General features: G+C 42.7%; 1 protein-coding gene across 1 annotated transcript in view; it reads right to left on the bottom strand.

The window, feature by feature from the left end:
* Nucleotides 1-6,930: 6,930 nt before the first annotated feature.
* The window catches only part of LOC107114550 (chromosome unknown open reading frame, human C2orf54), a 29,276-nt gene continuing 15,591 nt past the window's right edge, over nucleotides 6,931-20,615 (bottom strand). The window contains exons 3-5 of the mRNA XM_015416079.1: nucleotides 20,114-20,267; nucleotides 13,082-13,438; nucleotides 6,931-8,160 (exon numbers count right to left, since the gene is read on the bottom strand). Coding sequence (XP_015271565.1) covers nucleotides 8,068-8,160; nucleotides 13,082-13,438; nucleotides 20,114-20,267 — 604 coding nt within the window. The 3' untranslated portion in view covers nucleotides 6,931-8,067. The remainder of the gene's footprint in view (nucleotides 8,161-13,081; nucleotides 13,439-20,113; nucleotides 20,268-20,615) is intronic.

Genomic DNA, 20,615 nt, shown 5'->3' with positions numbered 1-20,615 from the left:
GCTGAGATGCCTCCCCCCCCCCATGACAGCCAATGTGACATGGCTGTCAGGGCTTCAGAGCATGGTAGAGGCTACAGGGGGGGAGAAAGATGGAAAGCTGAACAGTTAGGGAGAAATAAAGGTAGGTTGAGGAATGGCTGAGAAGTAGATAGGGTTGCCAACTCCAGGTGGGAAATTCCTGGAGATTTGAGGTATGGAACCTGGAGTGGGTGAGGTCTGAGGAGGGGTTGGACCTCAGACAGGTACAGTGCCATAGACTCCACCCTCCAAACCAGCCATTTCCTCCTGGGTAACAATTGTTGACAATCTGCAGGTGAGGGCTGAAGATCACTCAAAATTACAACTGTTCTTCAGGTAGCAGAGATCAGTTCCTCTGAAGAAAATGGTGGACTCTGTGTCATTATATCCTGCTGAGGTCGCCACAGCAAATTGACGCTGAGTGCCCAAGGCAAGGGCACTCTCCCAGAGCCTAGCCAGGGGGCCGCCCCCTGGACCCCCTCTTGCGGTCTCTTTATCAGCAATTTTTATGAAATTCAAAATGTTTTCATAACTTTTAAAAATGAACTCAAATCTATTAAAATTAATTCAAAAAGACACTTATATTTTTGAATGGGGTTCATTTTCAAATTAGATTAATATTGTCAACCGATTTTTATGAAATTCAAAATGTTCACACGTCATTAAGACAAACTCAAATATATCAAAAGAAATCCAAAAATAGCCCTATATTTTTGAATGGGGAGGGCTCATTTTCAAAATAAATTGTCAACTGATTTTTACAAAATTCAGAATGTTCCCACAAGAAGTTATTAAGACAAGCTCAAATATATCAAAAGAAATATAAAAATTGCCCTAAATTTTTGAATGGGGGTTTAATATAGTTTTACGTTTTTGAGAGGGAGGAAGACTTTTTGAATAGGATATTTTTCGGGCCATCAGCCGGTATTTATTAATTGGATCTACTGTGGCTTCGGCCCTGAGATTGGGGCCTTCTTCAGTTGTATAGTTTTATGGAGCAAATTGGCCTTTTTGTAAAATAAATTGTCATTCTGATGTTTTTTGGTAGTGGTGGGGCTACCATACATCATGCAAGAGATCTTCTGTTCAGTGATCTCTTGATTGTATGTATGATGTAGGGTAGCCTTGTTATTGCTGGAATGTGTTAGAATGACAATTTATATGACGGGGCGTTGATTTGCTTTATAAGGCTGTATGCGGGGGGGGGGAGCAATCTTGGGGTCAAGACATGTTGTAGAGTTGATTGATAAATTCTGGCTGATTGCACAGAAGAGATCTTGTTCAGGAAGTTTTTTTCCCTCTCAAAAACATATTAATTAATGTTTTATCTTTAATACCTAAATAATTTTAATTAATTTTTAAAATCATTATTTAGAAAATGTTTGTAATCTTTTATTTTTTAGCATTTACTTTTATTTTTCTATTTTAATTTGAAACGTTCTGTTCTATGAGCCTTATTTGTCATTTTAAAACCCTTTAATTATGTAATTATTTCTGTGATTTTGTAACCACATCCTTTATTATTTTTAATAAAAATTAAAAGACAATATATTTTCAAATATTAAAAAGGTGTGTATATTTTAATTTTTTCTGAGACCAGCTGATGTAATTTAAAACAGTAGGGGGCCTCTGGGTTTTGTAAAGCTTAGGGTTTCAGCAAGTCTAAATCCGGCCCTGCTCCATTTATATTTATACTTGTGTTGGTTGTTTAAGATAATGGTACGAATTTGCATGGTGTTTTACAGTGTTCAAAGTCCCTGGCCCTGAGGAGCATGCAGTCTAGAATTTAACATAAAGAAGAAGTGAACGCTGGAAGTGGGAGTAGCAGAAATTGGCTGCCTAGTCTTATATATGCTTTTTTATTCCCAGATAAGACACTAAGGAGCCGCTTTATGTTCTCTGGTTCAGTATGGTATATAGTCAGACTGTGGCTATCATTTGGGGAAAAGGTTTTAAAATATTCAAACACCTCTTTCTGAAAGATGTGGTTATAGTTTAAAGACTGCCAAACTGACATGGCCTCTTTATACAACTTTTACAGGGCTCTGCATGTTTACTTCTTCATTATTCGCTGGAGGCTGTGAGCTCCCTTGCTGGGTAATTTCAATATAAATCAAACATTTTAAAGGGGAGTATTTTATACCACCAAGCCTGCCCCCTTCTCTCTGATCTAACATTCTGTGAATAATCTTGTTGTTATTATTATTATAAAATGGGGCCTCTGAGGAACTGCAGGAGGGGAAAACAATTTGGAAATCCCACATTCTCTGAAGAATACCCCACCCAGGATTCTGTATGTTCTCAGGGTCTTGAACATATTAATTCCCCCCCCCCAAAAAAAATTGACTTTAATAGGGTTGCCATCTCTGCATTGGCAAATTCCTGGAGTTTGGGGGGAAGTATTTGGGGAGGGGAGCGACCTTAACAGGATATAATGCCATAGATTCTATGGCATAGAGTCCACCCTCCAAAGCAGCTATTTTCTCTGGATGAAGTGATCTCTGCCCTCTGGAGACCAACTGTAGTTCTGGGAGATCTCCAAGCTCCACCTGGAGATTGGTAGTCTTACTTTTTAGTGCTCACAACATTTCATGTCCCTGGAGCATATTCAGGGAGTTTGCCAAGTATGGAGAGACTGATACTTTGTCTGTGGGCAGCCAAGTTTTGCTACTTTAGTGATCATAACTGGGGCCAGCCACTTTACTATTACTATTTCACTTTCATATGTAAATAGCATCTCAGGATATCATAGTACAGTTATCAAAATAGGACTCATGGAAGTACCGCTCAGGACTCAAAATGCTTTGATCATGCAGAAATAGCCTTAGTCTGGATTGTCTAATAATTATTTAATAAATATTGTTTTTACAGCTGTGAGTTATGTTTCTAAAGGTTTTCACACCTCTCAGTTGCTATATAAATTGTGTGTTACTATAAACTGTGATCTTGAGTTAAAGTGGAGAAATAAATCTCCCATCAGGAGGTTTTGACATGACTAGGAACTTTCCTCTCTGTGGACCAAGATCTGTCCTCAAATCAATTATGCTCAGTTGCTTACCCTATGTAATTCTGAAAATCAAAAAGTCTAGATATAGCTCATTTTTCTCCTAAGATAAGAAATTCTTGAAATTCAGTGTTTCTGCCAAAATTTGCAGGAACTACAATGATTCTGGCCCTGATCCTTTTACTACAAATGTTCCAGGCTTCATAAAGTCCTTCACTATGAGAAAGACTTGATTTTTAAAAAGAAGAGTAGTAACAGAAAAGATTTGAGTACCATTTTTAACAAATCACCAATTATAGACAAATTTAAACACCATTAACTGTAGACAATCCTGTACTAACCTGTTGTTATTGGATCATGATTTCAAGCATCTCTCAGCCTTATTTCTGTCTCTCTGTGTGATATGAGAATGAGAGCGAGTTGAAAGAATCCACAAAAAATGAGGTCACAATGGCATTTAGAACTGTAGTTTACAATGTCAGTTTTGTCTCCATGGTCCTACCTTCTCCCATTTCATCTTTCAGAAATGTGGCTGTGTTGCTCAGGAAAAAAGTATGGCACATTAAAGACTAACAAATATATTCTGGCAGGTCTTTGATCAGATGGCAACAAATATGCACAGACTCTAAATTTATTTATGAATAATGTAATGGTGCTCAATAGATCTAAAACCATAAACCACTTCATGGATCTGATGAATTACCTGATTGCAGGCTCATGGACATATAACCTTGTACTTTTATTGATACAAATAACAATGTATTCTAATATATTATATGTCCATGAGCCTGCAATCAGGTAATTCATCAGATCCATGAAGTGGTTTATGGTTTTAGAAGGCTATTAGATAGATTCATGGAAGATAGGTCCAGCAATGGCTGCTAGCCATGACTAAAGGCAATCTTCATGTTCACAGGTACTAATTCTCTGAATACCCGTGCTAGGAGCCAGCATCTCTTGGCTTCTGTAACCTGTTTGTTGGCCCTCCATGGCAACGGTTGGCTGCTGCTTTGTAAAACAAAATGCTGGACTAGATGAACCACTGGTCTCGTCCAGCAGGGCTCTTATGTGCTGTGTCGTCTTCAGCTGGCTGAGTATAGGGATATGTAAGACATGGGTTTTAAAATGAAGTTGTTAAATAATTCCACATAAGTAACCAATGACTGTAATACGGGACTATAAAACATGTTTAAAGTATTTTCAGTGGGGAAATTTCCATAAGGTTAATATTGAATTAATTAATAAGTAGGTAGTGCAGGAGGGAAAGAAGTAGAAGAATGAACTTACCTGAATAGAAGGTTACAACTAGAAAATAGTGTATTGGTATTTTTGTTTTTATGTTAACCTGGTATTGAGTGGATGTTGTTATTTACACTTAAGCAATTAATGAATTTAATCTGTGGTTATAAAATAGGTTCAATTATTTTCAGAGGGAAAATACTAGTAAGGCTAATAATGAAGTTATGGATTTAATTTGTGACTATAAAACATATAAAATATTCTTAGAGTAGAAATGTTAGTAAGGCTAATACTGAAATATTTAATAAGTAGATAATGTAGGAGGGAAAAAAGTAGAACTATGAAAGTACCTGAATATATGGTCACATTTAGAGAATGGTGTTTTGATATTTTCTTTTTTTTTTCCCCTCTCTTCTTTTGGTGGACATCAAAGGGCAGTTGATATGATATTTTAGTGGCTGTTTTAAACTGCCATTCTCGGCTATTTCTCCTATTTGTACTTTTGCTACAAGGTAGTTGTAAAATATGGTAAAAGTATTGTTGAGTAAATAATCAGTCATAATATAGGAAGGAACAGGATAAGATATATGAAGCTACTTGAATAGAAAATCAATTAGAGTTCAATTGGGATAAGGAAAAATTGTGTAATTATGAAAAACTATATTTGTTTGACTAAAATTTTGGATAAATTAAATATATAAGAAAAATTGCTTTTAGTGACTCTATGGAATAATCTTAGTGGAAAAGTAAGAATGATAACATAAATCTACATTTAGACATGACTATGAAAAAAGATAAACCTGACGATCTTTGCTTATTACGCCCAGATTACGGTTTGCTCAGACAAATTATATTTACAGAAATTGCAAGTAGATAAATAGGTACCACTTTGGTGGGAAGGTAACAGCGTTCCGTGCGCCTTGGTGTTTAGTCATGCCAGCCACATGACCACGGAAACGTCTTCGGACAGCGCTGGCTCTTCGGCTTTGAAACGGAGATGAGCACCGCAACCCTAGAGTCGGACTCGACTGGCTTTTGAGCAAGGGAACCTTTATCTTTACCTTTAAGGGAGTATATGTTGTTAAAGGAATTGTGTTAAAAGGTTGATGTTAGGGTTGGAATATTATGTATTGTGTAACTTTTTGTTTTGGAAAAACCAATAAAGAGATTGCAAAAAAAAAAGATTAACTTTCAATTCCATATATAATCAGTATGTTCTATATCAGTATGGCATTTACAATGGAGAATTTCTTGATGAAGACTATAATCTACCTAAATTTCCGGAGGGGGGGGGATGCATGGAAATGGCTACAACAGTTTAAAACCTGGATGCAAAAGATCCCCCCCCCGAGTATTTCCTACTTCTTTAAAAGGGGGGACACAGTTTAAAATTATCTATCTAAAGTTAAAATTTTACCGAAATTAAACTGAGTATGAACTATGCCTTTCACTTTTGAAAACTTGCTTTGTACTTTTTAAGGTTTCTTTCAGTTCCCATATCTGACAGAGAAATAGTGATAGAATTTTTCCAGTGGGGTAGCTGTGTTAGCCTATTCTAACAAAATAAAACAGAAGACCAGCGGCACCATAAAGACTAACACCATTTATTCCAGCATGAGCTTTCATGAGTCAGAGCTCACTTCTACGTATATTTATTGGAAGGAGAGCGCTAACTCACAAAAGCTCAAACATTTTGTTAAAGTGCCTATGGATATCTGTTTTATTATGACCGAATTTATATCCTGAATATTCAGTGGCAGCTGCTACTACAGGGCACAGTGGATGTAAATAAATGACTGGAATTTTAGACACACTTACCTGGGAGTAAGCCCCATAGAATTCAGCTGGACTTCCTTGTCAGTAGGATTGCACTATAAGGCTGCAATCTTATCCACACTTTGGAGTAGTGAAGCTAGGATCTCAAATAATATGCTTGGGAAAATGGAAGCTGTGCATAATGGGTATTTGGGGAGAAAAGTATATGGGCTTACATAAAGCGTTCTGGAAAGGGATCTGTGGACTTGATTGCAGTGACCTCACAATGGCATATGAAATTGCAGTTTATTATGTCAGTTTGTTTCTGTGTTTGTAGGTTCTCCCATCACAGGGCGATTTTGCACTAGAGTTGCCTCGCGGCGCAGCCGCCATTTGCCCCAACACAAACATGTTAATTTCACACCCGAGGCTGCGGGGCTGCATTTTGACTCACGGCTTTGCCCGATTTCCTCCGCAGTTTCGTGATCCTGGTTTTTGAGGATCATGAAACTGCGGAGGAAATCGGGCGAAGCCGCGGGTCAAATGCAGCCCCGCAGCCTCGGGTGTGAAATTAACATGTTTTTGTCGGGGCAAACGGGGCTGCGCCGCGAGGCAGCTCTAGTGCGAAATCACCCACAGTCTTTCAGAGGTGTAGCTTGCAAATAACTGGAGATAACCTTGGGGCTTAACGTATAGTAGCAGGCCCATTTTTTAAGACTGTAGGCTGACCTCATACAGGTAGTAATCTTGCAGTTGAGCATGTTTCTAATACGTTACAAATATATGGCAAAGATATGTTTTGAAACTATTAAAATACAATATCCAGTTAATTTATCTTGTTGGCATCTATAAAATGATATATTTACAGTAACTGTATATAACAGTAAAACTCTGAGCCAGAAACTGATAAGAAGGAATTATTTTAATGACCAGATACAAGGTCTTGTGATTTATGAAGGACTGCATTAATATGATATACTGTTCCCACAAATAAGGATTAACAGATTTATAATTAATGTTACAAGTAACCAGGTCCATATAGAAGCACCAGGAACACATAATTTTTTTTGTAAAAGTATGCAAAAGAATACATGATAAACATGTGAATTTGTGTGTGTGTGTGTGTATGTGTACAAAGCACCATGGTTTGCAAAAGTAAATGACAGGATATATTATTGGAATATTACTATGATAATTAATTATAATCCCCAGAATAGCTGTTGCAGTAAAGCCTCTCACAGTGCAATCGAAGCAGAGTTACACTCTTCGAAGTCTGAAGTCAGATGGATGTAGTTCCACTTAGGCTGAAACTGTCAAGAGTCCCCACATCTGTGTTTAAAGCACATACACACATGCACAGACAGAGCCCACAACTACTGTCCTCTAATCAGATGCACTCAATATTTCAGGGATATGGGAAGAGATGTACCCTGAAATGTGTATACCTACTGATTAGGCTCATCAGAACTTTGGGATAAAGGAAAGAGCTGGCCAACTTTCGAAACACTTTCTGGAGCAGTAGATCCATGGAAGTCATCAGGCTACAGAAACAGTGTTTGTTCTTCCTTCAGATAAAGCATCTTGTGCTTTAACAGGGGAAGCCCTCACCTGTGTGAGGGCAAGCATCTGCTGTCACTGTTATCACCAAGTATGTGAAGGTGGGAGAGAGTAAAGGAAATCTACCTCACTGGATTTAGAGGTAGGTTGCATCTTCCTCCATGTATTCCACAGCTCTAGCTTTTCCTGCAGAGATTCAGAACTCTCAGATTGTACATTACATTGTACAAAAAAAGTTACTCCTACTGTGTACATTCACCTGTTCTATTTTTTTAAAAAAAACAGAAAATTGGACCATCATCCTTAATGGCCACTGCCACCTGGTGACAGTCACAAGTTGTCTTTTTCTGTGTGTTCTTTTCCTGATAAAGCAGTTATGATGAGCCAGAATCTCAGCTAAACAGTCTAAGTAGACAGGGATTTTGTTCACAGGAAATGCTAAATGTGAAGCAAATCCATCCAGGTAGGGACGTCATAGTGGAAAAGTGATGTTTTCAACTCCGATTAGTTACCATTTTCTTGGTTTTTGACAGGATGTTTGACATAGCAGAAACTCGCTGTGTGTCCGTAATCTCATACATCTGAAACTGACAAAAAATTAGGTGTTCAGTGGGATGACACTTCTTTCTGACATCTTTACTACTGCAGCTGGACAGAAGAATAAATGTTCTGAACTAGGGTGGATAACCTTCATCTTCATGCATTTCTGGTTACTTGTATTTATTTCTGATGATGAAATGCCAGTGGAAGAAAAGGTTTCCTGTTTTGGCAGGCAGCAGATGTTTCTCAAGATAGCTGACCTTGGGCAAGATATTTAAACATATTGCCTATTCTTTTCCATTCAAAACATATCAGTGTCCATGTGGACTTAATGACCTTTCTTCACCTATCCTGTGACTTCTTGAGCTCTGATAGGATCCATTCTTCTTTCTCTCACACATATGTTCATGTTACACATACTCAGCCACATAATAACTTACAGTATAGGGCCTCTTTCCACCTGTTCTACCACACTCTTCTCAGTACTCCCCTGCTCTTCAAACCTCAATGGACTTCTGCTCTCTTGCTCATATGAACTCAAACCCAGCCCTGGGATCACTGAATCTCTCACCTGTGTCACATCTAGAACCACTTGCTTACTGCCTTGCCTTTCTCTGGAATTTAAGTACTGTCTAGAATCTGTTTTATTACTATTTTATTCTGCTTATTGCCACTTTTTATTTATTTACATCTTCAGATAATTTCATTTAATGTTATTATTTTGTATTCCGGTTTTTGTAAGTACCTTGAGCCTTTCTAATGTAAAGTGTGGCCTATAAATATGCTCAGTAAATACATTCGGTATTAAGCCTCCATGCTGTGCCAATTGCTGTCCTAAGAAGCAGAAGTGTGTGCTACCAAGATACCAATGGAACCCCATCTTCATCTGCCACTATAGCAAAAGTTATTCTCCTGACTATGGAAATCAAGGTTACTTAGTGATAAAGTTGATCTTACTTCCATTTTATATGACCATGACCTCAAGGCTGATGTAATTACAACTGAAACCTCATTTCAGCTCATCCATGCCCATAATGATTGAGATAGAAGGAAATCCATGATTAGGTCTCCCACTTTTTAAAAAAGTCAAAAGCAGGTTTGGGGGGGGGAATAGGATTTACCCTATCTATTCACACCATATTAGATAAATTCCCTCCCAGACACTGGTTGTGTCCAGACAGGCAGGTTGCCACGGCAGTATCCTGTAGAGAAAAAAGCCACTGGAGTTAGGTGCGCTTCACAGCCACAACGCCGGCTGCATTGGGTAGCTGGCCCATGAGGGCCGGTTCACATCGCTACCACGCCACCAGCACAGAGCCATGGCTGATGCGCCCCTCTGATTGGTTGGGTTGCTGAAAACGGCATACTACCGTGCCGGAAACGGGAGGGGCAATCAAATGGCTCCTGTGCTTCCATGGCGCGCCTGCACATTCAGACGCCAGAAAAGCCGCCACAGAAGCGCCTCACCTAGAAAACCACAAAATTTTCCCGGTGGCTGTTTAAGGCGTATGGGAGTTGTTTTTCAACGAGGTAGGGACGGATGGCTACCGAGTGCCATATGTGTGTGTGATCATGCCGCTTTGATCCGGGGGGGGGGGTGGCTATGCCGGACCGAATTGCCTTTGTGATCACAACCACTATCCGCCTGTCTTGTGGTCAAAAAAGAGTTAGGCACCAAACACATACCTATATGTTATCCCGTGCACGACAAACAGCAGCTGGTAGGGGGCATGATTTAGATTCGGAAAATGACGGGGGGAGGGGGGAGGATTAAACCACCCTTCTCAGAAAAATGGTCCCCGTTGGATTTCCCATCTATCTGCTACTTCTAACTTTGGGGGGGAAATAAGATTCAGTCATAGATCTCCCCTCTGTCTCATCTAGTCTGGCTTTCACTTCAGTCACAGTCTGCTATGAGACACTCTGTCTCCTTCATGCCATCAAGATAAACAATGATTTATGGGAAACTTTTACTTCTTGGCAGTATCTTGATGCTTGCTGATAGCAAGCACACTCAGGAAGACAGGCCTTTGGAGGACTATATGAGACCTCTAAGAATTCAGCATCCTGGCATTATTCTAAGGAAGAGAAGTCAGCAAAAGTTATGTGGCCCCTCTGATAGTCTCTGTGATCTGAAAACCAATCCACATAGCCATTAATTGAGTTGCCCTAAGAGAGATTTCCTCTCAGCATTCAGTTTATAAAATTGCCTTGTGAACACATCTCTTCCCTCTGCTGCATATGCTAAAATAGCCAGTCACTATCTCCTGAAGACATGGTGATTTTTACCTCCTGGGTCACCTAATAACAGAGGGCAAAGTTAGCCCCTCATTATCCTTTTATCTCAAAAATGGGTCTGTGACTCACAACATGTTACACTGCAGCCAGATATAACAAAGTGAACTTCAGAGGGAAAATTTTACACTAGAGAATGTGCAGAGTGCTTAACCCTTCTCCTCCAGTCCATTTTCCATTGACCCACCACAGGGTTCCAGGTCAATCTCTGCGAAATAGACATGGATCCAGAACATGGCAGGAATAAAAGCAACTGAGGGGAAATTTCAGGAGAGAAATATTTGGCAAGGAAAAGGTTTCATCTGCTCCCCCACTCCTTTTCTGGTATGAGGTGCTTACTCCTGAATGCAATGGAGCATTTTAGGACTTCTCTACATATGGCTGCTTGTGTTTGGGTATGTTTGTGTTAAGTGCTGTCAAGTCATTTCCGACCTATGGAGACCCTATGTATCAATAACCTCCAAAATGTCCTATAGTTTGCCCTTATCCCCCCTGAATGTCAGGACCGAGACATTATGGGGGCATCCAAAGTGAATTTCAGAAACATAACAAAAGAAGCTTCCTGCTGCTTCTGAAGAAAAGCACAGGCACTCTTTATCTGTAGCCTTGGGGAAAGGTAGCAAGTTGAGGCATGAAAGGGCTGTTAGTTTCAATCTGACTTCTAATTGTGTATGTTTTTCATTAACTCCCATGTATCAATTAAACACACTGTTAACTCTTGTCAGTAGCCTGGGGGAGAGTTTCAATTACTTATCTTAAAAGGAAGCTAAGCCAAGTTCATTAAGACAATTATGTTTTCATAGCTTAAGTCATAAAGCTTCAGCAGGGAGGTATGTCCATTTTTCAAAATAATTGTTCAAAAATAATATTTTTAATAATCTCTCTTCATTGTGAAATTTAGATTATGTAAATGCAATAATTGCAGTTTTGAGACTTAGAGACCCAGTCTGTTGAAACACTAGAAGGTGGTGGATACTACAGTATAGTTACCTAACTGTGGACTCATGTTGATTTCATATCATATGATGTCATGTAAAATAACTTTCATGTACTTATTTTTCTGAAAGGTCGTTTACCTATGATGAGCAGCTTATAAATAACCCTGTGAAACCTGTGTTAATGGGTCATCTGAATCAATGGTTACACTTGGAAGACACGTGTTAGTAGCTGTGTTAGTCTGTCTGTAGCAGTAGAAAAGAGCAATCCAGTAGCACCTTAAAAGGTAAAGGTAAAGGTTCCCTTGCTCGAAAGCCCGTCGAATCCGACTCTAGGGTTGCGGTGCTCTTCTCCGTTTCAAAGCCGAAGAGCCAGCGCTGTCCAAAGACATTTCCGTGGTCATGTGGCCGGCATGACTAAACACCAAGGCGCACGGAACGCTGTTACCTTCCCACTGAAGTGGTACCTATTTATCTACTTGCAATGTCTTGCTTTCGAACTGCTAGGTTGGCAGGAGCTGGAACTAGAGACAGAAGCTCACTCCGTCATGCGGCACACTCGGGTGTCGAACTGCTGAACTACCGACCTTCCACAGCCTGCAGTTCAGCTTCTTAACCACTTGAGCCACCGCAGCTCCTAGTAGCACCTTAAAGACAGCTAAAATAGTCTATTCTAGCTGTATTTGAAGAAGTGAGCAGTGACTCACAAAAGCTCATACCCTGCCACATATTCTGTTAGTCTTTAAGTGTTGCAGCTGTTGAGGTCTGCTGCGGCTTGGCCTCCCTCCACCGTCCCTCCACCGGTGCTGGGCCACTAGGGCACAATAACTTCGCTCCCCCTGGGCTCTATTCCGTCGGCTGCCGAGGTCCCTAACCCTGAAATAGCTCACAGGATCTCTCTATCCAGCCGCCCTTCACCTTCACCATCTGCTCCTCCCCGGCCGCCTCCTCTCTTCTCTTTGTATCCTCTTGCTGAGTGCCCTGCTGCCCTCCTGCTGGTCTCTCTCAGCGGCTCGCCTGCCTGCACTTGCGACAGCCTCATCCCCGTGGGCCTGGGACCCGGCGCCACTGGCCCAGCACCAACAGAGGGTGCCAGCTTCCCATGCAGCCGCCTCCATTGCTCTGGCTGCTGCTGGGTGCAGGCCCATCCCCGGACCCCATACTTTTGCCCCCACAGCCTGGGCCGCAGTTTTGGAGCTGGGAAGCCTCCATCCTCGCCATCCAGCGGGGAGGGCTCATCCCCTTGTCATCGTGCTGCCTCCTTGTTGTCTTCACCCCAGACCTCCTCTGCACTCCAGGTGGGTCGGGGACTGGGGGGACGCATCGTGTTGAGTTGGGGCTCCTCCTCTCTGTCTTGGACCAATGTCTCTCTCTGTGGGTGGTGGTTCTGCCCCCCCCCCTCGCTCCTGCTCCCAAATAGCCCAGTTGGGACTGGGACATTAAGGTGCTACTGGACTCTTGCTCTTTTCTACTTGGAAGCCAGTCACAGGTAAGTCCCAAGATCAAAAAGGCAAAAAGTGAAGAGCTAGGTGCAAGTCGAGTAGCACCTTACAGCAGATATCTGAAGAAGGGAGCGTTCATATCCCAGAAATCTTGTTGGTCTCTAAGGAACTTATGGACTCCGATCTAGCTCTTCTACTGTAGACCAACACGGCTCCCTCTGAAGCAGGCAACAAGTGACTATTTGAATACCATCACCATCATATAAACTTGTAACCCTGTATTTATGATTAATTACCTTATTAAGCAGCATATCAAAGAAGGCTGTGTCCCAGTAGGCTTTATCTTCAGCTGGGAGGTGAAGTAAAGCTTTGAAAGCATTATCTATCTGGTGGAGTGTTTTATATTCTGTTCCAGAAAAATTGAACTTCAGGAAATACTTAGGGTTGTTAGCAAAGCTCTCCACTTTGGCGTACAATGAACTCAGGTCTGCACCTTCTCCATGGAACAGATTTTGTTCAGGATACAGGAAATGTGGGAGACGGTTGATCACTAAACAGCAGAGCAAAATCACCAGAAGGCGATACACTGACCCTTCCAGATTCACCCAGTCTTCGGGGGAAGAGAAAAAGTGAGTGGCCCACAACAACACCATCTAGGAGGAAAAATAAATAGCTGTTAAAGTCGATGAAGAAAAAAAGGTTCAAATCTATCTTTCAAATGTTTAACAATGTCTCTAGTGTTTCACATTAAGGAGCAGAATCTCTATGTTTGTTATGGTTACCAGGTCCCCCCAGCCACGAGTTGGGGATGAGGGTAGGGGTGCCACATCCAGGTTGGGAAACTCCTGGAGACTGGGGGGTGGAGCCTGGGGAGGACAGGGACCTCAGTGGGGTACAATGCCATAGACCCCACCCTCCAAAGCATCCATTTTCACCAGGGCAGCTGATCTCTGTAGTCTAGAGAGAAGCAGTAATACTGTGTAATCCCTCTTGTGGATTAAAAACTGGTTAATTAACAGGAAGCAGAGAGTGAGTATAACTGGGCCATTTTCACAGTGGAAGGGGGTAAGTAGTGGGGTACCACAGAGTTCGGTACTAGGTCTGGTGCTTTTTAACTTGTTCATTAATGATTTGGCTAAGTTTGCAAATGATACTAAGTTGTTCAGGGTGGTGACAACCACAGAGGACTGTGAGGTGCTTCAGAGGTATCTGTCCAGGCTGGGAGATTGGGCATCAGTGTGGCAAATGAGGTTCAATGTGTGCAATATGTACATGGGCAAGTGGAAAGTAATGCACATTGAAGCCAAAAATCCTAACTATAAATATACATTGATGGGGTCTGAACTGGTGGTAACTGACCAGGAAAGATTTCCTGGAGTCATGATAGATAACTCACCGAAGATGTCACCTCAATGTGCAACTGCAATAAAAAAAAAGGCAAATGCTCTGCTACGGATTATTAGAAAGGGGACTGAAAACTAATCAGCCAGTATCATAATGCCCCTGTATAAATCTATGGCATGACCTCATTTGGAATACTGTGTACAGTTCTAGTCACCACACCTCAAAAAAGATAGCATTGGAAAAGATGCAGGAAAAGGCAACTAAAATGATTAAAGAGGTTGGAAACGTTGCCTATGGAAATGACGATTCAGGGATGACAAGATAGAGGTTTACAAAATTATGCATAGAATAGAGAAGGCAGAGAAGTACTTTTCTCCTTTTCTCACAGTACAAGAACTTGTGAGCACTTAATGAAATTAGTGAGCAGGAGGCTTAGAACAGATACAAGAAAGTATATTCTTCACCCAAAGAGTGATTAACTCATGGAATTCACTGCCACAGGAAGTGGTGGAGGCTACAAGCATAGACAGGTTCAAGAGGGGATTGGATAAACATACAGAGGAGAGATCCATCAGTGGCTATTAGCCACAATGTATAGTAGGATAACTATGTCTGGAGCAGTGATGCTCTGTATTCTTGGTGCTTGGGGGGACAACAGTGGCAGGGCTTCTGGAGTTCTGACCTCCTAATGGCACCTGGGTTTTGGCCACTGTGTGACACAGAGTGTTGGACTGGATAGGCCACTGGCCTGATCCAACATGGCTTCTCCTATGTTCTTATGTTAAGGAAAGCTTTGTTAATTTCAGACCAATTAAGAGTAGAACTTGCAAACAAAGCAGACAAAAAAGACATACATTTAAAACGTGTTTATTTGAAAATGGGCATTCTTCCTAGAATACTGCAGCCATCTAGAATGACAACTACAGAAGTAAAATGCCTATAAACTTAATGGCACGCCCCCAGATTCTGCAAAACATGCTCGACTGCTCCATGTTATCTCTCTCGGAGAGATGACAGATTGAATGTTTTAAAAACAGTACCACAAACCAACCAACCATATAGGATCGCTAGAAGATATCATGTTGAAATTTGCTGTTATAAAAAAACATATAAAAACAGCAGGTGTGAAGTTGCAACAATACTAACAAAAATAGTCCAAAATATCCATACAGACAGTGCCAGGAATACAACATTGGTGCTTCAAAATCACTTTCTTAAACTGTGGAGCCAGCTTCCTTGAGAAACTTGAAGCCTTCGGAGTACATCAACCTGCCTGTCTTCTCTAATCAGGATATAGGTGTCTTTGTCTCTCCTTGCATTTTTTAATCTATTTAGGCAATTATGCCCCTCCTTTCTGCTCAAAGGACACCCAAGGTGGCTTACAATAAAAATAGATAACAAGCTAAAGAAACAGAAATAAATGTTTAACAATAATATTAAAAGCAGCAAACATGATAAAGGGTTCTTGGCCTGTGGCTCTTAACCTTGGGACCAGGCCTGGGGACCCTACATCCCTCTAGATACCTTTAAACCACTAACTAGTTATGAAGGTAGAAAGCGGGGGCTATCCAGTGTTTTGCAGACAGTGCCACATGTATGATTATCTACCCACTGGGTGGAAATCATGGGTGTGTGCTCATTGCATAGAGCTCATGGCAACTGAGGACCATGTGTGGCAACTAAGGGACCAAGGGAGGTGAGGGTTGTTGGAGAGGGAAACACATTACAGAAGTCTATATGCCAATGCGAGAAGTCTCCGAGCCAAGATAGGGGAGCTGGAGTGCTTGGTGTTCAATGACAATGGTGGAATGAGGAAAATCTATTGGATACAGTCATTCCTGACTATAAACTGTATAGGCAGGACAGGGAGGGACGAGTTGGCGGTGGTGTTGCATTGTACATCAAAGAGGGCACAGATTCAAATAAGTTAGAAAACATCAGGGGAATTAATTCCCCAACAGAAGCAATATAGGTAGAAATACTGGGCCTTAAGGGTTACTTAAAAGTGGGGGTGTACTATCTCCCACCTGATCAAACCCTGAGGGCTGATCTTGAGATGGAGAAGGAAATAATGGAGGTGACTAAAACAAATAATGTTATTATACTGGGAGACTTTAACTACCCTCACATTGACTGGGTAAAAATGTGAACATAAGAACATAAGAGAAGCCAATGTTGGATCAGGCCAATGGCCCATCCAGTCCAACACTCTATCACACAGTGGCCAAAAATACCAGGTGCCATCAGGAGATCCATCAGTGGGGCCAGGACACTAGAAGTTCTACCACTGTTGCTTCCCCCCAAGCACCAAGAATACAGAGCATCAGTTGCCCCAGAGTTCCTATCTATACCTTGTGGCTAATAGCCACTGATGGATCTCTGCTCCATATATTTATCTAATTCCCTATTGAAGCCACTCATGCTTGTAGTTGCCAACATCTCCTGTAACAGTGAATTCCATGTGTTAATCACTCTTTGGGTGAAGAAATACTTTCTTATATCTGTTCTAACCCAACTGCTCAGCAATTTCATTGAGTGGCCATGAGTTCTTGCATTATGAGAAAGGATGAAAAGTACTTCTTTCTTGACCTGCTCTATTCCATGCATAATCTTATAAACCTCGATCATGTCACCCCTCAGCCGTTGTTTCTTCAAGCTAAAGAGCCCCAAGCGCTTTAACCTTTCTTCATAGGAAAAGTGTTCCATCCCTTTGATCATTCTAGTTGCCCTTTTCTGCACTTTTTCCAGTGCTATAATATCCTTTTTGAGGTGTGGTGACCAGAACTGTACACAGTATTCCAAATAAGGTCGCACCATCAACTTATACAGGGGCATTATGATACTGGCTAATTTGTTTTCAATTACCTTGCTATAGAAATGAGATTCCTAGACATCATAAATGACTGTGCACTGGAACAGTTGATCACAGAGCCAACCAGAGGGGGTGTGATGTACCAAGGGTGTGCAGTCCACCTGGGGCACAGCTTGAGGAAGGCCTTTGAAGAATGCCCTTGAAGCCAGCATCATGCTGTGTCCAGCCAAATGTTATTTCCTTTTATTTTTAAAATGCAGTTCTGGCTGCAGCCAATAGGGGCACAGGGAAGTCTGAGCATAGCAAAAAACACTATAGGAAAGGCTAAATTTCCCTTGCTCCAAGACTGAAGAAAACATGCTTAACATCAACCGAGCCAGAACACTGATAGCTGCTACAGTAATTTCCAGCCAGCAAATAATTTTTTCCAATAGTCTAGCCTTTCTCTCGTCCTTTCCTTGCACCTAGCGCAGTCAAATCTTGCAAAGCAGTACTTAGGGTGTTGCAGCAAGATAAAACAACATTTCCCTCTCTTAATTTCTCTCCCTCTTTTCCTCACTTCTCTCATTCATTTCTATCTCCCTTCACCTTATTTTTCCTTCCCCTCCCCCATATTAAATTCTTGGTCTCAAGGCCTTCTCATCCCTATCCTGCTTGGTGACAGAATGTATTTAAGAGTAGTATAGTAGCAAACCTTTATTAATGTTATGAACAGACACTGTGTTTGCTGGGTACTGTACATTGCACTGGTTCTGCTGGGCTTCCAGCCCCCATCCCGCACCTTACTTGAACTGTGATTCTGTGCTTGACATCAATCCTGTTGAGCTGGCATTGCTATAATGGCACCCTGTGATTGCATTGGTACTGCTGGGTACTCTGTACATTGCTCTTGTTCTGCTGGGCTTGCAAAAAAAAAACCTTCAGTTTTTACTGCAGAGATTCTCTGGTTTGACTTTAGTTCTTTGGAAACAATGGAGGATGGGTGCATCTTCTTGGAGGGGTAGTGTGTTTCTTAACATTCAATCTGGTGAAGCTTGCGATCACTATTTTGTGATGCTTTGGCGTTAGTAAAAGTTAGGACAAAGGTAGACTCCTAGCACTCAAAAATGCCTTGTAGATGTTTGGGATGGTCAACTCTTGGGCTTCAAAATGGACAACCGAAGCCATCTCAAGTGCCTGCTCAGAACACGAGGGGTGTGATAGAATTGGGGGGGGGGTGTCAAATCAAAGTTGACATAATGACTGTGTAGGGTTTTCAGGGCAAGAGACATTCAAAAGTGGTTTGCCGTTGCCTGCCTCCAGGGCCAGCTCTTCCACTAGGCCAACTAGGGCAATGGCCTAGGGTGCAGATCTCCAAGGGGCGCAGTGAGGCCCTTGCCTCCGCCGCCGCCGCCCACTCACAGCATTGCTTTCTGGGGCCCCACTCCACAGCGCACCCCTTCCCGCCGGCTCACCTCGTGCCCCCGCCTCCCCCCTCCTGCCTCCAACATGCCGCCTCTCTGGATGCAGCAGAACTTTTCCCGGCAGCCGTGGAGCAAGGGAGCCCAGCACGGGGGGGAGAAGGGTGGCCATGGCGTGAACCTTCCCCGGCGCCCCAAAGCAACTTTGACACGAGACCACTCCACTCCCGGGTCTTCTGTGAACCAACTGCCCCCAGGGACGCCGGGGTGGACTCTGCCTAGCAACTGGCACAGCTCTTTTTCCTATTGGGCAGCTCTTGTTGTCGATCAGCCCATCTGAAGCTCTAGCTTCGCCTTCCTGCCCCATCAGGCTCTCAGCTCACTAGCTGTGCATTAAGCCAGTGGCAAGACGTGAAGCGGGGCCAGACGGAGGTTCCCAGGCAGCGTCCGGGCTCGAATGAGGTTCCTTCAGTGGCGCCTTTTGCTCCTGGGGGCAATCGCCCTCCTGTTGCCCTCGTGGCGATCCTGCACTGACTTTTCCAGGAGTGGGGGGGACTCTCCTGCCACCTGCCCCCTGGCCCTGCAGCCCTTCTGAGAGGGGGGCACCTTTGCTACACCAGCCCTTCTCAAGCTTTGATGCCCAGCACCTGCCCAACCTGTCTGGTGGGGGCTCTTCTGCCTGGGTGCCCTCTGGTTCTGGGTGCCACCTGTGCAGATTCAACCTGAAGGACACCAGACCTGCCCCCCCTCCTGGTGCACCCCAGGAAGCACCCCCGTTTCTGTATTTTTCTGTTTATTTGTGCTCCATCTTCCTTGCTGGGTCTCCAGGTGGGTTACGCAATGATAATAAACAGTGGCACAGACTACGTCCCTTTGCCAGCTACTAGGGCGAGGGGAGCCGGTTTTCGGATGGAGCCCACTCCAGACAACTCTTTAAAGGGTTTTTTTCTGTGCCCGCCTCTTTCATCCCCCGCATCCAGTTTCAAGCAGCCGTGGTTGGTTAGGTGCCTGCGTGGGGGGGGGGAGCTGAAAATTTGGGATTAACTTCACCCCTCCCCCCTAAAAATCAACTGGGCATCCTGGGTGCCCCATCGGTTTGCAGGGAGGGAGAGAGCAGCCGCCCTCGCTGCCCAGCCTGCGCTGCGGGATAAGGCACCCCCAGCGCACCGCCATGAGGCTCCTTTCACTCCTTCCCCGCGTTGGATCCAGCCAGGTACCCTTTCTCTTATGCAAGGCTCCCTTCTGTGCACAAAAGGAGGTTTCCATTCAAAATAAGGACTCCTTCCTTCCCTGAGCATCTGTGGATGGTGAAAAGTACTGGGTTCGCCGCATGGAGGATTCGGACGATGACATGAGTTTGCACCCGTTTATTGTACTTAACACAAGACTAACTAACAGCCCGACAAGGTATTTTTGCTTCACTACAGTCCATTCATATGAGTCACTGTGCAGAGAGTTGCCTATGGATTGAAGGACCTGATCCTGTCCTCTTACACTACTTCTATCTCTCTAACTTATATGGTACCACTGTGGTGTTCAAGGTGCTTCTCTAGTTCTGCGGGAGACAAAGAGAGATCAAGGATCCTTATGCAATAATTTGTGGACCGTTTGCAAATTCAAGTGTAGGCTGCAGCAGGAAAACACTGTCCTAGTGTTTCTTAAGGGTAGGAATGGGGATTTTTTTTAAGACAGTGGATGGGTTGCCTCATCCACACATCCTAGGTATATATGACATCACAGCATCATAACATAAGCAGTGCAGAAAAACCTACCTTTAAGTGGTGAAAGGTAAGCCCTTTGTTATTGCCTTTTTCTGTCCAGTATTCATGGTTGACTTGGTCAAGGAGGCAGAGACTGTCCAGACAGTAACCCTTTAAGGTGCTAATAATCTGAAGGAGTTTCAGGATGGGTCGACTGGTAGAATATCTAACAAGAGACAGATGTCACTAGAAGTTGCTTTCAGTTTGTTTCAGTGTAGTATTTTATTTTGCACTCAATACAGTTCAGTTTACAAAGTCAACCACATGACATTAAAACATGATGCAAATAATGCATTCAGATTCTCAGCCATTTCCCTATCATCCTTCAGTAATCCTTTTACCCCTTGGTCATCCAAGGGCCCCACTGCCTCCCTGGCTGGTTTCCTGCTTCTAATGTATTTGAATAAATTTGTATTGTTGGCTTTATGTTTTTTGCAATATGCTCCTCATATTCCCTTTTTGCCTGCCTGATCACAGACTTGCATTTTATTTTCCACAATGTGTGTTCCCTTTT

This window comes from Gekko japonicus, unplaced genomic scaffold (assembly GCF_001447785.1).
Source record: "Gekko japonicus isolate JY-2015 unplaced genomic scaffold, Gekko_japonicus_V1.1 scaffold300, whole genome shotgun sequence".
Taxonomy (NCBI): Eukaryota; Metazoa; Chordata; class Lepidosauria; order Squamata; family Gekkonidae; genus Gekko; species Gekko japonicus.
Note: the sequence above shows the minus strand (reverse complement) of the source record. Positions and strands in the feature narration are given on the sequence as shown.